The 24750-nt window shown below is 47.8% G+C and overlaps 3 protein-coding genes and 2 long non-coding RNA genes across 8 annotated transcripts in view; 3 read left to right on the top strand and 2 right to left on the bottom strand.

Moving 5' to 3' along the window:
- The first annotated feature begins 837 nt into the window (after nt 1-837).
- PHPT1 (phosphohistidine phosphatase 1) lies at nt 838-15716 on the top strand. 2 transcript variants are annotated; one of them, XM_080991016.1, is made up of 3 exons: nt 838-1279; nt 13291-13415; nt 15565-15716. In XM_080991016.1, exons 1-3 carry the CDS (start codon nt 853-855, stop codon nt 15655-15657), a joined length of 645 nt encoding a protein of 214 aa, XP_080847142.1. In that variant the 5' UTR covers nt 838-852; the 3' UTR covers nt 15658-15716. The 2 variants fall into 2 exon arrangements, with proteins under 2 accessions (XP_080847142.1, XP_080847141.1); XM_080991015.1 differs by lacking the exon at nt 838-1279 and adding an exon at nt 12193-12351.
- On the bottom strand, nt 4199-12199 carry AJM1 (apical junction component 1 homolog). 3 transcript variants are annotated; one of them, XM_080990889.1, is made up of 3 exons: nt 12069-12199; nt 7568-7638; nt 4199-7365 (listed from the first exon to the last, which is right to left on the bottom strand). In XM_080990889.1, the coding sequence occupies exon 3, from the start codon at nt 7318-7320 to the stop codon at nt 5101-5103; it is 2220 nt and encodes a 739-aa protein (XP_080847015.1). In that variant the 5' UTR covers nt 7321-7365; nt 7568-7638; nt 12069-12199; the 3' UTR covers nt 4199-5100. The 3 variants fall into 3 exon arrangements, with proteins under 3 accessions (XP_080847015.1, XP_080847013.1, XP_080847014.1); XM_080990887.1 differs by lacking the exon at nt 12069-12199 and adding an exon at nt 8874-9178; XM_080990888.1 differs by lacking the exon at nt 12069-12199 and adding an exon at nt 8466-8866 and having other exon boundaries at nt 7568-7807.
- A 714-nt stretch (nt 15717-16430) lies between the features above and the next one.
- LOC308468666 lies at nt 16431-16999 on the top strand. Its single transcript, XR_013981795.1, has 3 exons — nt 16431-16724; nt 16870-16898; nt 16929-16999. It is a non-coding gene; the product is annotated as an uncharacterized lncRNA (long non-coding RNA).
- A 626-nt stretch (nt 17000-17625) lies between these two features.
- Nucleotides 17626-18361, top strand: LOC308468642. Its single transcript, XR_013981753.1, has 3 exons — nt 17626-17821; nt 18007-18151; nt 18269-18361. It is a non-coding gene; the product is annotated as an uncharacterized lncRNA (long non-coding RNA).
- Nucleotides 18362-20399: 2038 nt separating this feature from the next.
- The window catches only part of RABL6 (RAB, member RAS oncogene family like 6), a 47515-nt gene continuing 43164 nt past the window's right edge, over nt 20400-24750 (bottom strand). Inside the window, exons 14-15 of the mRNA XM_080990916.1 lie at nt 20702-20751; nt 20400-20603 (exon numbers count right to left, since the gene is read on the bottom strand). Coding sequence (XP_080847042.1) covers nt 20439-20603; nt 20702-20751 — 215 coding nt within the window. The 3' untranslated portion in view covers nt 20400-20438. The remainder of the gene's footprint in view (nt 20604-20701; nt 20752-24750) is intronic.

Raw genomic sequence — 24750 nt, 5'->3', positions numbered from 1 at the left:
CCTGTGGAACCCCCAAGTCTGTGCCTGTTCCCCATTTAGGGAATTAATATTAATATTATTATTAATATTATTATTAATATTTATTAATTTTAACATATTGATTATCAACCGTACAACGAAACTTCGCTTCTGATACCATCTTTTTGGACCGGAATACTACATCATCATTTATATATACCCCATTCATCTAGCTGGGTTCCTCAGGCCCAGTTAATAATAATAATAACAATAATAATAATGGTTAATATTATTATAATAACCATAATAATTGTAATAATTATAAGGATATTATTAATAATAAATAATAAAATATATACTATATACATATACTATTGAGCAATCTGTTATTTCTAGTCTCCTATTTTAATTTGGTTACATCAATATCTAATAATAATAATAATAATAGTTAATATTATTATAATAACCATAATAATTGTAATAATTATAAGGATATTATTAATAATAAATAATAAAATATAGACTATATACATATACTATTTAGCAATCTGTTATTTCTAGTCTCCTATTTTATTTGGTTACATCAATATCTAATAATAATAATAATAATAATAATAATATACATTACTCGATCATCTGATTACTATAGACATAGCAAAACACACGTGGCGTCTTCCATTCACAACATTGCCGACCAATGAGGCCGCGAGGCTGAGCTGCCACTCCGCCGCTTGTTCCGACAGCGCCCAATCGGAACACGCTACCGGGGTTCTGCGCCCGCCTTCCTGTCAACCTGACTGCGCCTCGCCCAATCGGAAGCCGCCACCGTCCTTCTATCCCCGCCCCGCCCAATCGGAAGCCGCTTCCGGCGTTCTGCGCCCGCCTCTAATATCCATGCGCCTAAGCCTCACCCAATCAAAAGTCGCGAGCGAAGTTCCATCCCCGCCTCCGCTTTCCACGTGCCTACGCCTCGCCCAATCGGAACCCGCCTCCACTTTCCACGTGACTACGCCTCGCCCAATCAGAAGCCGCCCCCCGCGTCCCCTCACCGTGATATTCGGCCCAGGCGTAGCCGCGCACGACGTCCTTCCGCGGCCCGGCGCCCGGCGTCGTGATTCGGATGAGGACGTACTTGAAGACGTCGATATCCGCGCCGGCAACGCGCTTCCAGCTCTCCGTCCGCCATTGCTGCGCCTTCTGAGGAGAAATGAGGCGCGCGAACGGCCCAGCCAATCACCGCCCGCGTTCACAGGCGCGGGGCCAATGGCGGCTCGGCGTCTGCTGAAGACCCACCTCGAAGGCGGGGTTACGTCGATGACAGGTAGGCTCAACCAATGGGAGCGTCGCTTCTCGCCGGCGGGGCCAATCGTGCGTGGGATGCCGCGCTGAGGGCGGGAAGGGGTTCTTTCATAGGCCGGCGCAGGTAGGCTCAGCCAATGGGCACGTCGCTTTTATCTGCGTGTCCAATCGTGCGTCGGATGGGGCGGAGTTAGGTTCTTTGATAGGCGCCTCAGCCAATAGGTGCGCCGCTAGAGCCCATGGTTTGAAAGGCGTCCTGAGCTAACTACAATCCCCATGAGGCTTTGCGTCCAGGCTCAGCAGAGGAATGGCCGGGCCAAACCCCAGGTGCACCTTGGGAACTGTAGTTTTCAGGCCCAAAGTTGCGCCTTCTTCCCAGGCAGTGCTAGAATTCCCATCAAAAACTATAGTTCCCAGCAAGGCAATTGGGGAAAAGAGATAAATCAATATTTATTTAATTCTATAGATGAATCTATAAATTAATAGCAATTGTTAATTAAATAATATCAATATATTTATATCAATATATTTATATCAATATATTTAATTAATATTAATATAATATAAATATATATAATATAATATAATATAATATAAATATAATATATTTATTAATATTAATAAATATATTAATATAATATAATATAATAGTATAATATATAATATAATAGTAATTAATGATTAATATAATATAAATATATATAATATAATATAATATAATAGTAATATAATATATAATTAATAGTAGTATAATAGTATAATATATATATATATAATATAATAGTAATATAATCATTAATTACTATTATATTATATTATATTGTATTATATTATATTAATTAATATATTTATTAATATTAATAAATATATTAATAAATATTAATATATTTATATCAATATATTTATATTATTTTAATATTATTAATGTATTAGTGTTATTAATTTGTATTAATATTATTTAAGAATCAAATAATTCCATGTTGTATAAAAGTAATAAATAAATTAAGGGGAACTAATAATAATAATAATAATAATATAACAAATAATAAGTAAATATATTAATATTATTTAATCATATATTATATTATATTATATTATATTATATTATATTATATTATATTATATTATATTATATTATATTATTGAGTATATTAATAAATATTAAAATATTTATATCAATATATTTATATTATTTTAATATTATTAATGTATCAGTGTTATTAATATGTATGAATATTATTTAAGAATCAAATAATTCTATGTTGTATAAAAGTAATAAATAAATTAAGGGGAACTAATAATAATAAAACAAATAATACGTAAATTGAGGGCAACTCGTAATACAAATAAATTAATCATAAATAAAGGAAGTGGAAATAGTAATCAACGAATAATGAATCGTGGGCAAATAATAGTTGTATGAAAAATAATAATTAAATTAAATGCAACTGGCAATAATAAAACAAATAATAAATAAATTAAGGGCAACTCATAATACAAATAATTAATTATAATAATAATAATAACAACAATAATATAATAATAAATGATGAATCGTGTGCAAATAATAGTTGTATAAAAATAATAATTAAATTAGGTGCAACTAATAATAATAAAACAAATAATAAATAAATTAAGGGCAACTCATAATACAAATTAATTATAATAATAATAATACTAATAATAACAATAATATAATAATGAATAATGAATCGTGTGCAAATAATAGTTGTATGAAGAATAATAATTAAATTAAGTGCAACTGGCAATAATAAAACAAGTAATAAATAAATTAAGGGCAACTCATAATACAAATAAATTAATAATAATAATAATAATAATCACAATAATATAATAATGAATAATGAATCGTGTGCAAATAATAGTTGTATAAAAAATAATAATAATAAAACAAATAATAAATAAATAAATTAAGGGCGACTCATAATACAAATAGATTAATAATAATAATAATAATAATAATAATATAATAATAATGCCGCGGTTGCGAGTTCGAGTTCCGTTTCGTCTTTATTCCAGGCAAATAAATTCTCCTATTTTTATACCTTTCCATATAAACATACATAGACATGCTTCTTATATCTCTCCAGCAGAAAATACCTTTCCAGATTTGGGCAACTATATATATATATATATATAGATTTCTCTTTCTTTAAGGAAATAAATAGAACATGCATTCGTCTTTTTCCGCACAATTGACACAAAAAAATAACCTTTGGATAGGATTTGGCATTCGACATACAATTCCTTCGTCCGACGCGCCCATTTTACAGCTTGTCACATCGACCTTCCGATGATAATAAGAATAATAACAAACAATAATAATTATTAATAATTAATAATAATTAATAAAAATGCATTAGTCTATTCCGCACCGTTTACAAAGCGCTCAGTCCTCCAGGGGAAAAAATAGGATTTTGATAGGATTTGGCATTCGACATACAATTCCTTCGTCCGACGCACCCATTTGACAGTTTGCTGTCTCATCACCTTCCGGTAATAATAATAATAATAATAATAATAATAATAATAAATTAATATTATTAATAATAAATAATAATAACAAATTAATATTATTAACAATAAATAATAATAAAAATTAATACTATTAATAAATAATAATAATAAATTAATACTATTAATAATGAATAATAATAATAAATTAATATTATTAATAATAAATAATAATAAATTAATACTCTTAATAATAAATAATAATAATAAATTGATACTATTAATAATAAATAATAATAATAAATTAATACTATTAATAATAATAAATTATTATTAATAATAAATAATAATAAATTAATATTGTTAATAATAAACGATAATAACCTCAATAATTAAAATAATAATAAATAATAACAACAACAATAATTAATATGATTAATATTAGCAACAAGAACACATATTGATAATGATTAATAATTAATAAAATAAGGATAATAATTAATAAAAATAGTGATACCAATAATATCGATCCTTTTCCAGAAGCGTCAAAGGAAAGGTAATCTTTTCGTTGATACGATATTCAATCTGCCCGTTTTCGACAGCCTTCCAATGTGCAAAAATAATAATAATAATACAAAATAATAATACTAATAATACAAAATAATAATAATAATCAAAACCATCATAATAAGACAAAACTTCACCAATCATCGTAATCGTCCGATAAAACATATCAATAAGATTTGGGAAGGAAATTGCCTTTTTGGGCCGATTTTCGTGCCAGTTTCTAAAACACGGTGATGATTATTTTGAATTTCTCTCTGTATTATTCCGTATTCTTTTGAATGTCAATCCTTCCCTCGTTATCCAATAACGACGATCCAGAATAAATAATTGTCGCCGATAAATCGGGGATTTCCGAGGGCAAGGCTGGACGTCGGAACTCCCTGCCACTTGAACACAGAAAAGTACCATAACCCGCAGCAAAAAAGTTTTTTGTCTGTCGGAACTCCCTGCCACTTGAACCAAGAAACGTTGCAGGAACTGCAGCAATACTGGTGTATTTCTGGTGTTATTTGGTCCGTTCTTCCCAGTGGAACTCCCTGCCACTTGAGCACAGAAACATCCCACAAACTGCAGCAAAACAGCGCCCATTCCCGGTGCTTTTTGGTCCGTTCTTCCCAGTGGAACTCCCTGCCACTTGAACCCAGAAACATCCCACAAACTGCAGCAAAACGGAGCCAATTTCTGTTCTTTTTTTGTCCGTTCTTCCCAGTGGAACTCCCCGCCACTTGAACCCAAAACCATGCCCAAAACGGCGCCCATTTCTTTTTCCCGTCCCTCGGAACTCCCCGCCACTTGCCTCCGCTACATCAGCTCATCCAGCAAATTGGGACTGGCCACCCAGTCCAGGGTCCGGGGTTCGGATCCCGCCATGATCATGCAGAGGAACTGCTTGCCCGTCCGCTTGTCGACGGGATAGATAGTGGTGGGCGTGAAGCGGCGCCCGCTCTCCACAAAGGCCACCAGGCGCCCGTAGACCTCCGGGAACTCGCGCCGCAGCGCCACGCCCCGGGCGCGCAGCTCCCGCTGGATGTGGACGAAGCACACCTCCCGCGCCCGCCGGTCCTCCTGGTCGCCGGCGCCCGGCGGCGGCGTCAGGATCAGCGTCTCGATCTCGGCGCCCGGCGCCGCCGCCGCCCCGGGCGCCGAGGCCGCCAGCGCCACCTTGGCGTGCTGGCGCGAAACCGGGTGCCCGTCGCCCGCCGCCACGGTGACGTTCAGCACGAAGCATTCGGCCGGGTCGTAATCCTCCCCGGCGCGCTGCAACTCCCGGGCGTAGGCGCCCAGGTTCCCGGCGTGGGCGCCCACTTCTCGGAGGGAGAGGTAAGTTGGCGCCGCCGCCAGGGCGCCCAGCCCGGCGCGGAGGAAGCTTTCGGCGGCGGCGGCGGCGGGGAAGCCGAGGAAGAGGACGCCGCGCCCGCGGGAGAGGTACCCGACGCGCGCCAAGCGGGAGAAGGCCCGGTGCGCCGCCGCGTCCTCCCGGGAGAAACGTAGCGCGTTGCGGCAGGCGCTGGCGGCCCGGCCGGCGGCGCAGCGCTCCTTGTGGCGGCGCCAGTCCTGGCGCCGGCAGTGGCGCGAGCAGTAGAGGGTGCGGCAGCTGTGGCAGGACTTGAAGTAGAGGCAGGCGTGAAACATCGTTTCCGTGCGCCCGCAGCGGGCGTTGGAGCACATGACGTCGTCCTCGTCGGTGCTGGCGTCCGGAGAGCTGGCGCCCGGAGTCTCGGCCGGGCGCTCGGGATCGGCGCCCGGTTTGTAGTCGATCACCAAGTCCGTGATGAGCTGGTCCAGCTGCTCCAAACTGCGTTGGCGCGCCTGGCGCCCGGGGATCTCGTTGTCGGTGATGGTGATCTCCGGCGTCACGAACCAGGCGCCGCGCCCGGCGGCGCCCGGTTTCTCCAGAAGCGAGTTTTCCGAGAGGGAGAGCGCGGCGTAGCGTTTGGGGGAGCTGGAGAGCGTCACCACCACGGGCGCCGGGCGCCGGGGGTCGGGCGAGAGGGCCGGCGGCCCCTGGTGGCGCGCTAGAATGTTCTCGTAGCTGCGCCCGCGCCACAGCGGCTGGTCGGGGCGCCCGCGCGGCGCCAGGATGTCGTCCCACGACTTGGAGTGGCTGCGCGCTTCGGTTCCCAGGCGCGGCGTGTGCCAGGAGGATTGGGCGGCGCCCGGTGGGTAGCACCCGACCTGCCACGTCTGGTAGGGCGCCGCCACCGGGCGCCAGGCGCCGTACGGGTGGGGATATGTTCGTGAGACAGGCGCCTGGACGGGCGCGATGCCGTCAAACGGCGGGGCGGCGCCCGGTGGCGCGGCGCCGTAAAAAGGTGGGGTGGCGCCGTAAAAGGGAGGCGCGGCGCCGTCGAACGTTGGCACGGCGCCGTCGAACGTTGGCACGGCGCCGTAAAACGGGGAAACGTAGTTTGTCCGGCTGGGCGCCTCCCGGACAGGGTGGGCGTCAAGGAAGGGGGAAACGTAGTTCCGGAGCGGGCGCGGCGGTGGCGCGTACGCTCCGTCTCCGGCGTAGAAGACCTGGAGGGGCGCTGGTTGCGGGTTCGGGTCGTACGGTTCTCCCGGCGCCCGGTCCTCGTAGGTGTCGCTGGGGGTCGGGGTGCGGGAGGGGCGCCAGGCGCCGGGCACGGTCAGGCCGCTCCGTGCCGGGGAGACGTAGCGCGGCGGCGGGTCGGGCTTGATGTCCAGGCGCCGGCGCGGGGCGTTGGCGGGCGGCGCGCTGGCGCCGTACTGGGCGCCCTGGAAGGGGGAGATGCGGCTGCGCTGGGGCTGGAGCTTGACCGGGTGCAGCTCGTTGGCGTGGCGCCCGGCGCTTTTGGAGCGGGCCCGGGGCGCCAGCTCTCGGGGGGCCTCGCGCCCGCGCCGGGCGGCGGGCGCCGGGGGCTCGTCGTCCAGCCACTCCAGGAAGTCGAAGCTGCGGCAGTGGCGCTTGTGGAAGGGCTGGGGCGCCGCCGACATGGCGCAGGGGAAAGGCGGCGCCGTCTGGACGTGGCGGAGGAGGTCCGGAGGGTGGGTGCGGGTCATCTTCGGAAGGGCGGGCACGGCGCCGCGCCGCCCTCAGTGCGAATCCTGAGGGGAGAGGAAGGGGCGTCAAGTGGCGGGGAGTCCCCAAGAAACTACAATTCCCATGGAAAACTACAGTTCCCAATGTTCTTTGGGACTACAATTCCCATCATCCCTTGCTAGCAGGAAAAACTCCCAATGCCTGCTTCTGGCAATCTGGGGAACTCCCCGCCTCAGGAAAGGTAGCAGCTAAAGGTGGGCGCCCTACCTGGCCTGGCAGGCGTCGCGGGGCGTGGGGCCGGCGCTCCATGCTGCTCCCCGGGGCGTCAGGCGAGGGGCCTAGAGTTCGAAACAGGACAAAAGAAGGGTCAGCTATGGGGGGAGGCAAAGGCACTCTGCGCATGCTCAGGGGCAAGCTTCGGTTATAAGAGTCAGAAGAGCAACTCCCCACAAGGGGACTAAGCTGCTCTCCCTCTGACCCCCATAAGTGGACCAAGCTGCTCCCCCTCTGACCCCCACAAGTGGAGCAGGTTGCGCCCCACAAGTAGACCAGGCTGCTCCCCTCTGCCCCCCACAAGTGGACTAAGCTGCTCCCCCTCTGACCCCCACAAGTGGACCAGGCTGCTCCCCACAAGTAGACCAGGCTGCTCCCCTCTGCCCCCCACAAGTGGAACAGGCTGCTCCCCCTCCGCCCCCCACAAGTGGACCAGGCTGCTCCCCACAAGTAGACCAGGCTGCTCCCCCTCTGCCCCCCACAAGTGGAACAGGCTGCTCCCCCTCCGCCCCCCACAAGTGGACCAGGCTGCACCCCATAAGTGGACCAGGCAGCGCCCCACAAGTGGACCCGGCTTCTCCCCCTCTACCCCCCACAAGTGGACCAGGCTGCTCCCCCTCTGACCCCCACAAGTGGACCAGGTTGTCCCCCCTCCACCCCCCACAAGTGGACCAAGCTGCACCCCATTAGTGGACCAGGCTGCGCCCCACAAGTGGACCCAGCTTCTCCCCCTCTACCCCCCACAAGTGGACCAGGCTTCTCCCTACAAGTGGACCAGGCTTCTCCCCCTCTGCACCCCATAACTGAACCAGGCTGCTCCCCCTCTGCACCCCACAAGTGGACCAGTCTGCGCCCCACAAGTGGACCAGGCTTCTCCCCCTCTGCACCCCACAAGTGAACCAGGCTGCTCCCCACAAGTGAACCAGGTTCCTCCCCACAAGTAGACCAGACTGCCCCCTTCTGCCCCCCACAAGTGAACCAGGCTTCTCCCCACAAGTGGACCAGGCCTCTCCCCCTCTGCCCCCCACAAGTGGACCAGGCTTCTCCCCATAAGTGGACCAGGCTTCTCCCCCCAAGTGGACCAGTCTGCGCCCCACAAGTGAACCAGGTTGCTCCCCCTCTGCCCCCCACAAATGGACCATTCTGCTCCCCTCTGCCCCCAATTGGACCACCCCTCCCCCCTATTTCCGCAAATGGTCTCGCCCGCCTCCCGCTCGTCTACAGCCGAGCCGAACCATCCGGCGCTGCTGGCGGGGGTGGGGTGGGGTTTGGGGGCTTCCAAGCGCCGGCCTGACGTCACCTTGGCAGGAACCACCTCCAGCAGGAGGGGGAGGAAACCGGAGATCCCCCCCTTCCCCGGGAATCGGTCCGACCATCGGTCCAGCCGCTTCCCCCCCCACCGGACAGGAGGGAAAGGGCGATGGTCTCTTCCAATTCCCCCCCGCGATGTCAGGGCGAATTGGAGCGGTCCGAAGCCTCCGATGTCGCCTGGCCTGTCGGCTCCGCGCAGCCGCAGTGGAGGGAGCGTTGCCAGCTCCGCAGCGCCACCGTGAGGGCGAAAGGAGGAAGAGCGCCTTAAAGGGGCCGCGGCTGGGAAATGAACTTGTGGGGAGGAGCCTGGTCCACTTATGGGGAGCAGCCTGGTCCACTTGTGGGGTCAGCCTGGTCCACTTATGGGGGCAGCCTGGTCCACCTGTGGGGAGAAGCCTGGTCCACTTGTGGGGCCAGCCTGGTCCACTTGTGGGGAGAAGCCTGGTCCACTTGTGGGGAGGAGCCTGGTCCACTTGTGGGGAGCAGCCTGGTCCACTTGTGGGGTGGCAGCCTGGTCCACTTATGGGGTGGCAGCCTGGTCCACTTGTGGGTCAGCCTGGTCCACTTGTGGGGTCAGCCTGGTCCACTTGTGGGGAGCAGCCTGGTCCACTTGTGGAATCAGCCTGGTCCACTTGTGGGGAGCAGCCTGGTCCACTTGTGGGGGCAGCCTGGTCCACTTGTGGGGAGGAGCCTGGTCCACTTATGGGGAGGAGCCTGGTCCACTTGTGGGGAGGAGCCTGGTCCACTTGTGGGGAGCAGCCTGGTCTACTTGTGGGGAACAGCCTGGTACACTTGTGGGGAGAAGCCTGGTCTACTTGTGGGGGCAGCCTGGTCCACTTATGGGGAACAGCCTGGTCCACTTGTGGGGAGCAGCCTGGTCTACTTGTGGGGAGAAGCCTGGTCCACTTGTGGGGTCAGCCTGGTCTACTTGTGGGGAACAGCCTGGTCCACTTGTGGGGAGGAGCCTGGTCCACTTGTGGGGAGCAGCCTGGTCTACTTGTGGGGAACAGCCTGGTACACTTGTGGGGAGAAGCCTGGTCTACTTGTGGGGGCAGCCTGGTCCACTTATGGGGAACAGCCTGGTCCACTTGTGGGGAGCAGCCTGGTCCACTTATGGGGTGAGCCTGGTCCACTTGTGGGGTCAGCCTGGTCTACTTGTGGGGAACAGCCTGGTCTACTTGTGGGGAGCAGCCTGGTCCACTTATGGGGTCAGCCTGGTCCACTTATGGGGAGAAGCCTGGTCCACTTGTGGGGAGCAGACTGGACCACTTATGCGGTCAGCCTGGTCCACTTGTGGGGGGCAGCCTGGTCCACTTGTGGGGAGAAGCCTGGTCCATTTGTGGGGTCAGCCTGGTCCACTTGTGGGGTGGCAGCCTGGTCCACTTATGGGGTGGCAGCCTGGTCCACTTGTGGGGAGCAGCCTGGTCCACTTATGGGGTCAGCCTGGTCCACTTGTGCGGAGAAGCCTGGCCCACTTGTGGGGAACAGCCTGGTCCACTTGTGGGGTCAGCCTGGTCCACTTGTGGGGCCAGCCTGGTACACTTGTGGGGAGAAGCCTGGTCCACTTGTGGGGTCAGCCTGGTCCACTTGTGGGGCCAGCCTGGTCCACTTGTGGGGAGAAGCCTGGTCCACTTGTGGGGTCAGCCTGGTCCACTTGTGGGGAGCAGCATGGTCCACTTGTGGGGTCAGCCTGGTCCACTTGTGGGGCCAGCCTGGTCCACTTGTGGGGAGAAGCCTGGTCCACTTGTGGGGTCAGCCTGGTCCACTTGTGGGGAGCAGCCTGGTCCACTTATGGGGTCAGCCTGGTCCACTTATGGGGAGAAGCCTGGTCCACTTGTGGGGAGCAGACTGGACCACTTATGGGGAGCAGCCTGGTCCACTTGTGGGTTCAGCCTGGTCCACTTGTGGGGTCAGCCTGGTCCACTTATGGGGAGAAGCCTGGTCCACTTGTGGGGTCAGCCTGGTCCACTTATGGGGTCAGCCTGGTCCACTTGTGGGGAGAAGCCTGGTCCACTTGTGGGGGCAGCCTAGTCCACTTATGGGGAGGCAGCCTGGTCCACTTGTGGGGAGCAGCCTGGTCCACTTATGGGGTGAGCCTGGTCCACTTGTGGGGAGCAGCCTGGTCCACTTATGGGGTGAGCCTGGTCCACTTGTGGGGAGCAGCCTGGTCCACTTATGGGGTGGCAGCCTGGTCCACTTGTGGGGTGGCAGCCTGGTCCATTTGTGGGGGCAGCCTGGTCCACTTGTGGGGAGGAGCCTGGTCCACTTGTGGGGAGAAGCCTGGTCCACTTGTGGGGAGAAGCCTGGTCCATTTGTGGGGGCAGCCTGGTCCACTTGTGGGGAGAAGCCTGGTCCATTTGTGGGGTCAGCCTGGTCCACTTGTGGGGTGGCAGCCTGGTCCACTTATGGGGTGGCAGCCTGGTCCACTTATGGGGTGAGCCTGGTCCACTTGTGGGGGCAGCCTGGTCCATTTGTGGGGGGCAGCCTGGTCTACTTGTGGGGAGCAGCCTGGTCCACTTATGGGGTCAGCCTGGTCCACTTGTGGGAAGCAGCCTGGTCCACTTATGGGGTCAGCCTGGTCCACTTATGGGGAGAAGCCTGGTCCACTTGTGGGGAGCAGACTGGACCACTTATGGGGAGCAGCCTGGTCCACTTGTGGGTTCAGCCTGGTCCACTTATGGGGGGCAGCCTGGTCCACTTGTGGAATCAGCCTGGTCCACTTGTGGGGAGCAGCCTGGTCCACTTGTGGGGGCAGCCTGGTCCACTTATGGGGAGCAGCCTGGTCCACTTATGGGGGGCAGAAGCCTGGTCCACTTGTGGGGGCAGCCTGGTCCACTTATGGGGTGGCAGCCTGGTCCACTTGAGGGAGCAGCCGGGTCCCGGAAACTACATTTCCCAAGGTGCACCGGGGGCTTGGCGTGGCCATTCCCTCGGCTAAGCATGGACGCAAAGCATCATGGGGATTGTAGTTCGCTCAAGCGATTGTGCGCTGTCGGCGCGCCGATTGGCTGAGGCGAACCTAACGCCCGCCCCTGAGGCGGTGCTGCGCGACAGACGAGCCACGATTGGGTAATGAGGCCCTAGCGGCGCGCCTATCAGACAACTAAATCCCGCCCCCTGCGCGGCATCAGACGCACCATTGGCCAAGCCTGCTAGCAGCGACGCGCCTATTGGCTGAGCCTACCTGTCACGGACGTAACCCCGCCTTCGAGGTGGGACTACAGTGCACGCCGAGCCGCCATTGGCCCCGCGCCTTTTAACGCGGGCGCTGATTGGCTGGGCCGTTCGCGCTCCTCATTTCTCCTCAGAAAGCGCAGCAATGGCGGACGGAGACTTGACGCGCGTTCCCGACGTGGATATCGACGAGGCCGACGGCGTCTTCAAGTACGTCCTCATCCGCGTCACGGCGCCGGGCGCCGGGCCGGGGAAGGACGTCGTGCGCGGCTACGCCTGGGCCGAATATCACGGTGAGGGGCCTGCGCAGAAGGCCGGGGGCGAATTCTGATTGGCCGAGGCGCACGCACGTCAACAGTGGAAGGTGGGGAGAGAACGACTGTGGAGGTTTGCGATTGGGCGAGGCGGGGAGAGAAGGACGGTTCTGGGTTCCGATTGGGCGCGGCGGGGATGGAATGCCGGTTGCGGGTTCCGATTGGGCGAGGCGCAGGCAAGTGGACACTGCAGGCGGGGAGAGAACGCCGGTTGCGGGTTCTTATTGGGCGAGGCGCAGGCAAGTGGACACTGCAGGCGGGGAGAGAACGCCGGTTGCGGGTTCTGATTGGGCGAGGCGCACGCACGTCCTTATTGAAGGCGGGGAAGAGAACGACGGTTGTGGGTTCCGATTGGGCGAGGGGGGGAGAGAACGCCGTTTGCCGCTTCCAATAGGGCGAGGCGCAGGCATGTGGATAGTGAAGGCGGGGAGAGAACGACGGTGGCGGGTTCCGATTGGACGAAGCGTATGCTTGGCGGTGATGGAACGCCGGTTGCGACTTCTGATTGGGCGAGGCGCAGGAACGTTATATAGTGGAGGCGGGTTGTGTGTTCTGATTGGGAGAGACGTTGGCGAGGCGGGCAGAGAACGCCGGTTGCGGGTTCCGATTGGGCGAGGCGCGGGCTAGTGGAAAGTGAAGGCGGGATGGATCTTCGGTAGCGACTTCTGATTGGGGGAGACGTAGTGACGGGGACAGAGAAGGCGGGGCTAGAACGCCGTTGCGGGTTCCGATTGGGCGAGGCGTAGACATGGGGATATTGAAGGCGGGGAGAGATCGACGTTTATGGATTCCCATTGGGCGAAGCGGGGAGAGAGCGGGTTCCGATTGGACGAATATTATTACCATATTAATGCGTTAGGGCTATTATTATTATTATTATTATTATTATTATTATTATTACTATTATTTCCCTTCTAGCCGACATCTATGACCGGATCTCGGAGGATCTCTCCCGGCTGGGCTTTGAGTGCGAGTGTCTGGGCGGCGGGCGGATCTCCCGCCAGAGCGGATCCCGCAAGATCCACGTCTATGGCTACTCCGTGGTGAGCGACTCTCCATCCTAGAGGGGACTACAATTCCCATCATCCCTGACAGCTGGGCCGGCTAGCAAAGGATCATGGGAGTTGTAGTGCCAAACAGATGGAAAAAAACTACAATTCCCATAATGCATAACTAGCAGTCAGGGATGATGGGAATGGTAGTTTTTCCAGCCAGCTAGGGATCATAGGAGTTGTAGTCCCAAACAGTGGGGAAAACTACAATTCCCATCATCCCTAGCTAGCTGGACCAGCGGTTAGGGATGATGGGAATGGTAGTTTTTCCAGCCAGCTAGGGATCATGGGAGTTGTAGTCCCAAACAGTAGAAAAAACTACAATTCCCATAATGCATAACTAGCCAGACCAGCAGTCAGGGATGATGGGAATGGTAGTTTTTCCAGCCAGCTAGGGATCATGGGCGTTGTAGTCCCAAAGTGCTGGGGAAAACTACAGTTCCCATCATCCCTAGCTAGGGATTATGGGAGTTGTAGTCCCAAACAGATGGGAAAAACTACAATTCCCACCATCCCTAGCTGCTAGTCCTGTTAGTTCAGGATCATGGGAGCTGTAGTCCCAAAGAGCTGGAAAAAACTACGATTCCCATGATCCCTGATCTCTGGTCCAGCTAGCTAGGGATTATGGGAGTTGTAGTCCCAAACAGCTAAAAAAACTACAATTCCCATAATCCATAACTAGCCGGACCAGCGGTCAGGGATGATGGGAAAGGTAGTTTTTCCAGCCAGCGAGGGATCATGGGAGTTGTAGTCCCAAACAGTGGGGGAAACTACAATTACCATGAGCCATAACTAGCCGGACCAGCGGTCAGGGATGATGGGAAGTGTAGTTTTTCCAGCCAGCTAGGGATCATGGGAGTTGTAGTCCCAAATTGGGGAAAACTACAATTCTCATCATCCCTAGCTAGCCGGACCATCAATCAGGGATGATGGGAATTGTAGTTTTTCCGGTTAGCTAGGGATGATGGGAGTTGTAGTCCCAAAGAGTGGGGAAAACTACAATTCCCATCATCCCTAGCTAGCCGGACCAGCAGTCAGGGATGATGGGAATGGTGATTTTTCCGGTTAGCTAGGGATCATGGGCGTTGTAGTCCCAAACAGTGGGGAAAACTACAATTCCCATAATGCATAACTAGCCGGACCAGCAGTCAGGGATGATGGGAATTGTAGTTTTTCCAGCCAGCTAGGGATCATGGGTGTTGTAGTCCCAAAGTGCTGGGAAAAACTACAATTCCCACCATCCCTAGCTGCTAGTCCTGTTAGTTCAGGATCATGGGAGCTGTAGTCCCAAAGAGCTGGAAAAAACTACGATTCCCATGATCCCTGATCTCTGGTCCGGCTAGCTAGGGATTATGGGAGTTGTAGTCCCAAACAGCTGGAAAAAAACTACCATTCCCATCATCCCTGACCAATGGTCCGGTTAGCGAAGGATCATGGGAGTTGTAGTCCCAAACAGTGGGGAAAACTACAATTCCCATAATCCATAACTAGCCGGACCAGCGGTCAGGGATGATGGGAATGGTAGTTTTTCCCGCTAGCTAGGGATCATGGGAGTTGTAGTCCCAAACAGCTGGAAAAAACTACAATTCCCATGATCCCTAGCTAGCCAGACCAGCGGTCAGGGATGATGGGAATTGTAGTTTCCCGCTACTTAGGTATCATGGGAGTTGTCTTCCCAAACAGCTGAAAAAACTACAATTCCCATGATCCCTCACTCGCCAGACCAGCAGTCAGGGATGATGGGAATTGTAGTTTCCCGCTACTTTTCCCGCTAGCTAGGGATCATGGGAGTTGTATTCCCAAACAGCTGGAAAAAACTACCATTCCCATCATCCCTAGCTAGCCGGGCATGATGGGAATTGTAGTTTTCCCGCTAGCCAGGAATCATGGGAGTTGCAGTCCCAAAGAGCGGGGAAAACTACAATTCCTAGCTAGCCGGGCATGATGGGAATTGTAGTTTCCCCCCCAGCTAGGAATCATGGGAGTTGCAGTCCCAAACGGCGGGGGAAAACTACAATTCCCATCATTCCTGTGATGATTCTTACTGCATTTATTGATGTCACAATTAAATTACACTATATTCTTATTATTGATGATTATTTTTATTAATTACGACTAATTACGACTAATTATCTTTTAGGGTTTCGGGCGCGCGCCGCATTCCGTCACCACCGAGAAACTGGGCGCCGCTTTCCCGGACTACCAAGTCACCTGGTCGGACGACGGCTACTGATTTATTTGATCCCCTCCCATGAAATAAAAATTCGCACCCGGCGCCCGGCGGGAAACGTAGCGTTCCGGGCGCCAATCTCCCCATTCGTGCGTTTCTATTGGTTGAGGATTTGAACCCGGCGCCCGGGCGCCGATCGTCGGTCAGAAACTACGGTTCCCAAAAGGGCGCCGGGAACTGTAGTATCCTCCAGGGGGCGCCTCGCAGAACTACAACTCCCAATATGGACATCTTGGCTCTGGGGGTTTGGCGCCCAAAACTGTCATGTCTTCCCGCCTGCGCCCGGTTCTGGGAACCGTAGTTTCTGGCGGCCATGACACCCTCTTCTCCCCGAACTACAGTTCCCAGAGGGCCGTTCTGGGAACTGTAGTTTTCCACAGCCTCCTAGGGAAGGAGAGGCGCCTGGAGCAAACTACAATTCCCGGTCATGGGAACTAGTTTCCTGTCGTCTTTCCACCTCTTTGGGACTAAAACTCCCATGATCCCTAGCTAGCGTTCCCATGCTATAGTTCCCAAAGCGCCGCTGAACGTACTACAGTTCCCAAGATGCCGCTGGGCGTACTACGGTTCCCATGGTGCTGCAGGGACTACGGTTCCCGGGTCCCTCCTTCCTGCCCAGAGAACTCTGGGAGTTGCAGCAGCCGGGAAGGAGAGGCGCCCGGAGCAAACTACAGTTCCCAGAGCACCGCTTTCGAGATGCATCATGGGAACTGTAGTTTCCTGGGGCCGCTTGGTAGCGCCAGGAGAGGAACTCTTCCCTGGACCAGCCAATCCTTCTTTCCTATGGGAAAGGTACTACAATTCCCAAGGCGCCACTGGGCGTACTACAGTTCCCAAGATGCCACTGGGCGTGCTACAGTTCCCAAGGTGCCGCTGGGCGTGCTACAGTTCCCAAGATTCCACTGGGCGTACTACAGTTCCCAAGGCGCCACTGGGCGTACTACAGTTCCCAAGATTCCACTGGGCGTACTACAGTTCCCAAGGCGCCACTGGGCGTACTACAGTTCCCAAGGTGCCACTGGGCGTACTACGGTTCCCAAGGTGCCACTGGGCGTACTACAGTTCCCAAGGTGCCACTGGGCGTACTACGGTTCCCAAGGTGCCACTGGGCGTGCTACGGTTCCCAAGGCGCCACTGGGCGTACTGCGGTTCCCAAGGTGCCACTGGGCGTACTACACTTCCCAAGGCGCCACTGGGCGTACTACAGTTTCCAAGGCGCCACTGGGCGTACTACAATTCCCAAGGTGCCACTGGGCGTACTATGGTTCCCCAAGGTGCCACTGGGCGTGCTACAGTTCCCAAGATGCCGCTGGTCGTACTACAGTTCCCAAGATGCCACTGGACGTGCTACGGTTCCCAAGGTTCCACTGGCGTACTACAGTTCCCAAGGTGCCGCTGGGCGTACTACAGTTCCCAAGGTGCCACTGGGCGTGCTACAGTTCCCAAGGTGCCACTGGGCGTACTACACTTCCCAAGGTGCCCCTGGGCGTACTACACTTCCCAAGGTGCCCCTGGGCGTACTACACTTCCCAAGATGCCACTGGGCGTACTACAATTCCCAAGATGCCACTGGGTGTACTACAATTCCCAAGGTGCCACTGGGCGTACTACAATTCCCAAGGCGCCACTGAACATACTACGGTTCCCAAGGTGCTTGCGGGGTTTATTCAGACGCATGGTGCAGGCGCCCTGTCCACAAAGCAAGGCGGTCCGGAAAGCGGGCGCCGCGCCCGGTCGCGCTACGGTTCCCGTTCCAGAAGAAGGAGGAGGCGGAGGCAGGAGGCCTTGTGCAAGCGGGAGCTTTATAGGTCGGTGGGGGAGGAAGAGGAAGAGGGGAAGAGGAAGAGGAAGAGGAAGGAAGGAAGGAAGGAAGGAAGGAAGGGGAAAAGGAAAGGAGGGAAAGGAAGAGGAAGGAGGGAAAGGAAGAGGAAGGATGAAGAAGGGGAAGGAAGGGAAGGAGGGAAAGTGGGAGAGGAAAGAGGAAGGAGGGAAAGGAAGGAGGAAGAAGAAGGGAGGAAGAGGAAGGAAGGAAGGAAGGAAGGAAGGAAGGAAGGAAGGAAGGAAGGGGAAAAGGAAAGGAGGGGAAATGGGAAAAGAGGAAGGAGGGAAAGGAAGAGGAAGGATGAAGGAGGGAAAGGAGGGGAGGAGAAACAGGAAATGCGGGAAAGTGGGAGAGGAAAGAGGAAGAAGGGAAAGGAAGGAGGAAGAAGAAGTGAGGAAGAGGAAGGAAGGAAGGAAGGAAGGGGAAAAGGAAAGGAGGGGAAATGGGAAAAGAGGAAGGAGGGGAAGGAAGAGGAAGGATGAAGAAGGGAAAGGAAGGGAAGGAGGGAAAGTGGGAGAGGAAAGAGGAAGGAGGGAAAGGAAGGAGGAAGAAGAAGTGAGGAAGAGGAAGGAAGGAAGGAAGGAAGGGGAAAAGGAAAGGAGGGGAAATGGGAAAAGAGGAAGGAGGGGAAGGAAGAGGAAGGATGAAGAAGGGAAAGGAAGGGAAGGAGGGAAAGTGGGAGAGGAAAGAGGAAGGAGGGAAAGGAAGGAGGAAGAAGAAGTGAGGAAGAGGAAGGAAGGAAGGAAGGAAGGAAGGGGAAAAGGAAAGGAGGGAAAAGAGGAAGGAGGGGAGAAGAAAGAGGAAATGAGGGAAAGTGGGAGAGGAAAGAGGAAGGAGGGAAAGGAAGGAGGAAGAAGAAGGGAGGAAGAGGAAGGAAGGGAGGAAGGAAGGGGAAAAGGAAATGAGGGAAAAGAGGAAGGAGGGAAAGGAGGGGAGAAGAAAGAGGAAATGAGGGAAAGTGGGAGAGGAAAGAGGAAGATGGGAAAGGAAGGAGGAAGAAGAAGGGGGGAAGAGGAAGGAAGGAAGGAAGGGGGAAAGGAAATGAGGGAAAATGGGAAAAAGAGGAAGGAGGGGAAGGAAGAGGAAGGATGAAGGAGGGAAAGGAAGGGAAGGAGGGAAAGTGGGAGAGGAAAGAGGAAGAAGGGAAAGGAAGGAGGAAGAAGAAGGGGGGAAGAGGAAGGAAGGAAGGAAGGGGGAAAGGAAAGGAGGGGAAATGGGAAAAGAGGAAGGAGGGGAAGGAAGAGGAAGGATGAAGGAGGGGAAGGAAGGGAAGGAGGGAAAGTGGGAGAGGAAAGAGGAAGAAGGGAAAGGAAGGAGGAAGAAGAGGGGGGAAGAGGAAGGAAGGAAGGAAGGGAAAAAGGAAATGAGGGAAAAGAGGAAGGAGGGAAAGGAAGAGGAAGGAGGAAGAAGGGGAAGGAGGGGAGGAGAAAGAGGAAATGAGGGAAAGGAAGGAGGAAGAAGAAGGGGGGAAGGGAAGAGGAAATGGATGGAAGGAAGGGGGACAAGAAAAGAGAAGGGAGGGAGGAAGGAAAGGAAGAGGAAAAGGAAAGATGGATGGATGGAAGGAAGGAAGGAAGGATGGAGAGGAAGGGGAGGGGAAAAGGAAATGAGGGAAATTGGGAGAGGAAAGAGGAAGGAGGGGAAGGAAGGAGGAAGAAGAAGGGGGAAGGGAAGAGGAAAAGGAAGGAAGGGAGAGAGGAGGAAGGGGAGGAGAAATAGGAAATGAGGGAAATTGGGAGGGAAAAGAATGGAAGGAGAAAGAGGAAAGAAGGGAAAGTGGGAGAGGAAAAAGGAAGAAGGGAAAGGAAGGAGGAAGAAGAAGGGCGGAAGGGAAGAGGAAATGGATGGAAGGAAGGAAGGGGGACAAGGAAAGAGAAGGGAGGAAGGAAAGGAAGAGGAAAAGGAAAGATGGAAGGAAGGAAGGAAGGAAGGAAGGAAGGAAGGAAGGAAGGAAAGATGGAGAGAAAGGGGAGGAGAAAAAGGAAATGAGGGAAATTGGGAGAGGAAAGAGGAAGGAGGGAAAGAAAGGAAAAGGAAGGGGAGGAGAAAGAGGAAAAGGAAATGAGGGGAAATGGGAAAGGAAAGAGGAAGAATGGAAAGGAAGAGGAAGGATGAAGAAGGAGAGAAAGGAAGAGGAAAAGGAAGGAAGGGAGAGAGGAGGAAGGGGAGGAGAAATAGGAAAGGAGGAAATAAGGGAGTTTGGGAGAGGGAAGAGGAATGGAAAGGAAGAGGAAGGAGAGAAAGGAAGAGGAAAAGGAAGGAAAGAAGGGAGGTGGAGAGGAGGAGAAAGAGGAAATGAGGGCAATTGGGAGAGGAAAGAGGAAGAATGGAAAGGAAGAGGAAGGGGAGAAGAGGAAATAGATGAGATGAAGAGAAAAAGGGAGAGGGGAAGGAGGATGTGGAAACGGAGGAGGAAGTGGAAGCAGGGGAAAGGGGAGGAAGCAAGGAAGGAAGGGAGGAAGGAGAGAGGGAAGGAAAAGAAAGAAGGAAGGAAGGAAGGAAGGAGCAGAGAGGGGGAAGAGGAAGAGAATGCCAGGCCCAAAGGAGAAAGAGGGGAAACCGAGGGAGGAAGAGCCAAACAGGAAGTAGAGGAAGAGGAAGTGGGGGGCAGGAAGGGGAAGCGCCGGCCCCTCTTTTCCCACGCCCCCTTTTCTCGCGGGATCAACCAGTCCGGAAAGAGGGAGGGAAAGATACCTGAGTCTGTTCCATGCGCCCGGAAAGGGGGCGTGGCCCCCAAAGCAGGAAGTGAGGGGGCGGGACTTCCTGTCCCTCCGGCGCCGCCCCCCGGAAGCAGCACAAAGTCTCCACGGAGAGGCGGGGTCACAGCAACGCAAACAAAGGGGGGGGTCACATGCGCCGCAGGAAGTCCCGCCCCCAGGCAGATCCGTCCGTCAAAAAGCAGCCGCGTCCGTCCGAAAGGGGGGGCGGGGCCCGTTTCCAGGAAGTGGTCGAGCGGGCGGGGCTAGAGCTCCTCGTAGTCCCCGCCCCCCCGGGCCGGCCCCGCCCCCAGGAAGGCCTCCAGCTCGTCCAAGGGGCTGGCCTTGGCTTTGGCCCGCCCCTTCCTGCGGCCGGCGCCCTCCGCTTCCTCCTTGGGCTTCTTGGGGCGGGTCTTCTTCTTCTTCTCTTCCTGCGGGGGGCGGGGAGAAAGAGACAGGAAGTTGGGGGCGGGAACTTCCTGCGGCGCCCGGCCGCGCTGCGCTTCCCAAAGGGGAGGGGCCGCCCTACCTCTTTGCTGCTCCGCTTCTTCTTCTTCTTCTTCTCCTTGGAAGGCGGATCTGGAGGGGAAATTATAGCCGTTTAATTCCCTTTTTTCTATCCTTTTATTTGATTATATTATTTTGTTTATTTTATATTCTTAGATTCCTATTTCTTTTGTTATATTATGTGAAATTATTTTCGTATATTATTTCATTTTATTCTATTCTTATATTATATTTTAGTATATTACATCATTATTTTATTTCAGTATATTGTATTAATATATTATATTATTTTAGTATGTTATATTGATATATTATTTAAGTATATTATTTCATTTTATTCTATTCGTATCTTATTTTAGGATATTATATTAACTCAGTATATATATTATAGTCTTATATTATTTTAGTATATTACATCATTATTTTATTTTAGTATATTGTATTAATATCTTTTAATATAGTGTATTAATATATTATTTTAGTATATTGTATTACTATATTATATAATTTTAGTATATTATTATATTCATATTTATTTTATTATATTATGTGATATTATTTTCGTATATTATTTCATTTTATTCTATTCGTATCTTATTTTAGGATATTATATTAACAGTATATATATTATTTTCTTATATTATTTTAGTATATTACATCATTATTTTATTTTAGTATATTGTATTAATATATTTTAATACAGTGTATTAATATATTATATTATTTTAGTATATTGTATTAATATATTTTAATATAGTGTATTAATATATTATATTATTTTAGTATATTGTATGAATATATTATATTATTTTGGTATATTATTATATTCATATTTATTTTATTATATTATGTGATATTATTTTCGTATATTATTTCATTTTATTCTATTCGTATATTATTTTAGTATATTATATTAACTCAGTATATATATTTTCTTCTTATATTATTTTAGTATATTACATCATTATTTTATTTTAGTATATTGTATTAATATATTTTAACATAGTGTATTAATATATTATATTATTTTAGTATATTGTATTAATATATTATATAATTTTAGTATATGATTATATTCATATTTATTTTGTTATATTACGTGATATTATTTCCGTATATTATTTCATTTTATTCTATTTGTATATTATTTTAGTATATTATATTAACAGTATATATATTATTTTAGTATATGACATCATTATTTTATTTTAGTATATTGTATTAATATATTTTAATATTGTGTATTAAGATATTATATTATTTTAGTATAGTGTATTAATATATTATATTCTTTTAGTATATTGTATTAATATATTATATAATTTTAGTATATTATCATATTCATATTTATTTTATTATATTATGTGATATTATTTTCGTATATTATTTCATTTTATTCTATTCGTATCTTATTTTAGGATATTATATTAACAGTATATATATTATCTTCTTATATTATTTTAGCATATTACATCATTATTTTATTTTAGTATATTGTATTAATATATTTTAATATAGTGTATTAATATATTATATTATTTTAGTACATTGTATGAATATATTTTAATATAGTGTATTAATATATTATATTACTTTAGTATATTGTATTAATATATTATATAATTTTAGTATATTATTATATTCATATTTATTTTGTTATATTACGTGATATTATTTCCGTATATTATTTCATTTTATTCTATTCGTATATTATTTTAGTATATTATATTAACTCAGTATATATATTATATTCTTATATTATTTTAGTATATTACACCATTATTTTATTTTAGTATATTGTATTAATATATTATATTATTTTAGTATATTATTTTAGAATATTATATTATTTTAGTATATTGTATTAATATATTTTAATATAGTGTATTAATATATTATATTATTTTAGTATATTGTATTAATATATTACTTTATTTTAGTATATTGTATTAATATATTACTTTATTTTAGTATATTATTATATTTTTTAGTATATTAACTTATTATATATATTATATTACTATATTATATTATATTACTTTAGTACATTACATTATTATATTATTTTAGTATACTGTATTAATATATTATATTACTTTAGTATATTATAATATTTAGTATATATATTATATATATATATGTTATATTATTTCATTATATTATTATATTATTTTATTATATTGTATTAATATATTATATTATATTGTTTTAGTAAATTATATTATCACATTATATTATTATGTTATTTTATTATTTTGTATTAATATATTATATTGTTTTAGTATATTATATTAATATATGATATTGTTATATATTTGACTAAAGGAAACGTAACTCAAAACCTAAGATATGAAGAGTCCTGTGTGACTCTAAAGCTTGTGCACAATATCATAAAATAAAAATACCAAATAATAAAACTGGTAATTCCAACTGGTGAAGAGTCCTGTGTGACTCTAAAGCTTGTGCACCATTGCATAAAATAAAAATACCAAATAATCCAATTGATAATCCCATTGGTAATTCAGATTGATGAAGAGTCCTGTGTGACTCTAAAGCTTGCGCACAATACCCTAAAATTAAAAGGCAAAATAATCAAATAGAGAATTTGAACTAATGAAGAATCCTGTGTGACTCTAAAGCTTCCGCAAAATACTGTAAAATTAAAAGACAAGGTGATCAAATTCAGAATTCCAACTGAAGAGTCCTGTGTGACTCTAAAGCTTGCGCATCACACAAGAGAATAAAAATACCAAATGATCCAATTGGTAATTCGGATTGATGAAGATTCCTGTGTGACTCAAAAGCTGGCGCACAATACCCTAAAATTAAAAGGCAAAATAACCAAATTGAGAATTTGAACTAATGAAGAATCCTGTGCGACTCTAAAGCTTGCGCACCACAGCATAAAATAAAAAGACCAAATAATCCAATTGGTAATTCGGATTGATGAAGAGCCCAGTGTGACTCAAAAGCTTGCGCATCATCCAAGAGAATAAAAATACCAAATAATCCAATTGGGAATTCGGATTGAGGAAGAGCCCAGTGCGACTCTAAAGCTTGCGCACAATACCATAAAATTAAAAGACAAAGTGATCCAATTGAGAATTTGAACTAAGGAAGAATCCTGTGTGACTCTAAAGCTTGCGCACCATTGCATAAAATAAAAATACCAAATAATCCAATTGATAATTTGAACTAATGAAGAATCCTGTGTGACTCTAAAGCTTGCGCACAATACCCTAAAAGTAAAAGGCAAAATAACCAAATTGAGAATTTGTACTAATGAAGAATCCTGTGTGACTCTAAAGCTTGCGCACCATTGCATAAAATAAAAAGACCAAATAATCCAATTGGGAATTCGAACTGATGAAGAATCCTGTGTGACTCTAAAGCTTGCGCACCATTGCATAAAATAAAAAGACCAAATGATCCAATTGGTAATTCGGATTGAGGAAGAGTCCTGTGTGACTCAAAAGCTTGCGCATCACCCAAGAGAATAAAAATACCAAATGATCCAATTGGTAATTCGGATTGAGGAAGAGTCCTGTGTGACTCTAAAACTGGCGCACAATACCATAAAATTAAAAGACAAAGTGATCCAATTTAGAAGTCCAACTGAAGAGTCCTGTGTGACTCTAAAGCTTGCGCATCATACAATAGAATAAAAATACCAAATAATCCAATTGGTAATTCGGATTGAGGAAGAGTCCTGTGCGACTCTAAAGCTTGCGCACAATACCATAAAATTAAAAGACAAAGTGATCCAATTGAGAATTTGAACTAAGGAAGAATCCTGTGTGACTCTAAAGCTTGCGCACCACAGCATAAAATAAAAATACCAAATGATCCAATTGGGAATTCGGATTGATGAAGAGTCCTGTGTGACTCAAAAGCTTGCGCATCACCCAAGAGAATAAAAATACCAAATAATCCAATTGGTAATTCGGATTGAGGAAGAGCCCAGTGCGACTCTAAAGCTTGCGCACCATTGCATAAAATAAAAATACCAAATGATCCAATTGGGAATTCCGATTGATGAAGAGTCCTGTGTGACTCTAAAGCTTGTGCACC

This window comes from Podarcis pityusensis, assembly GCF_964106645.2.
Source record: "Podarcis pityusensis genome assembly, chromosome: Z".
Classification (NCBI taxonomy): domain Eukaryota; kingdom Metazoa; phylum Chordata; class Lepidosauria; order Squamata; family Lacertidae; genus Podarcis; species Podarcis pityusensis.
This window is presented reverse-complemented; position numbering and strand designations above follow the sequence as displayed.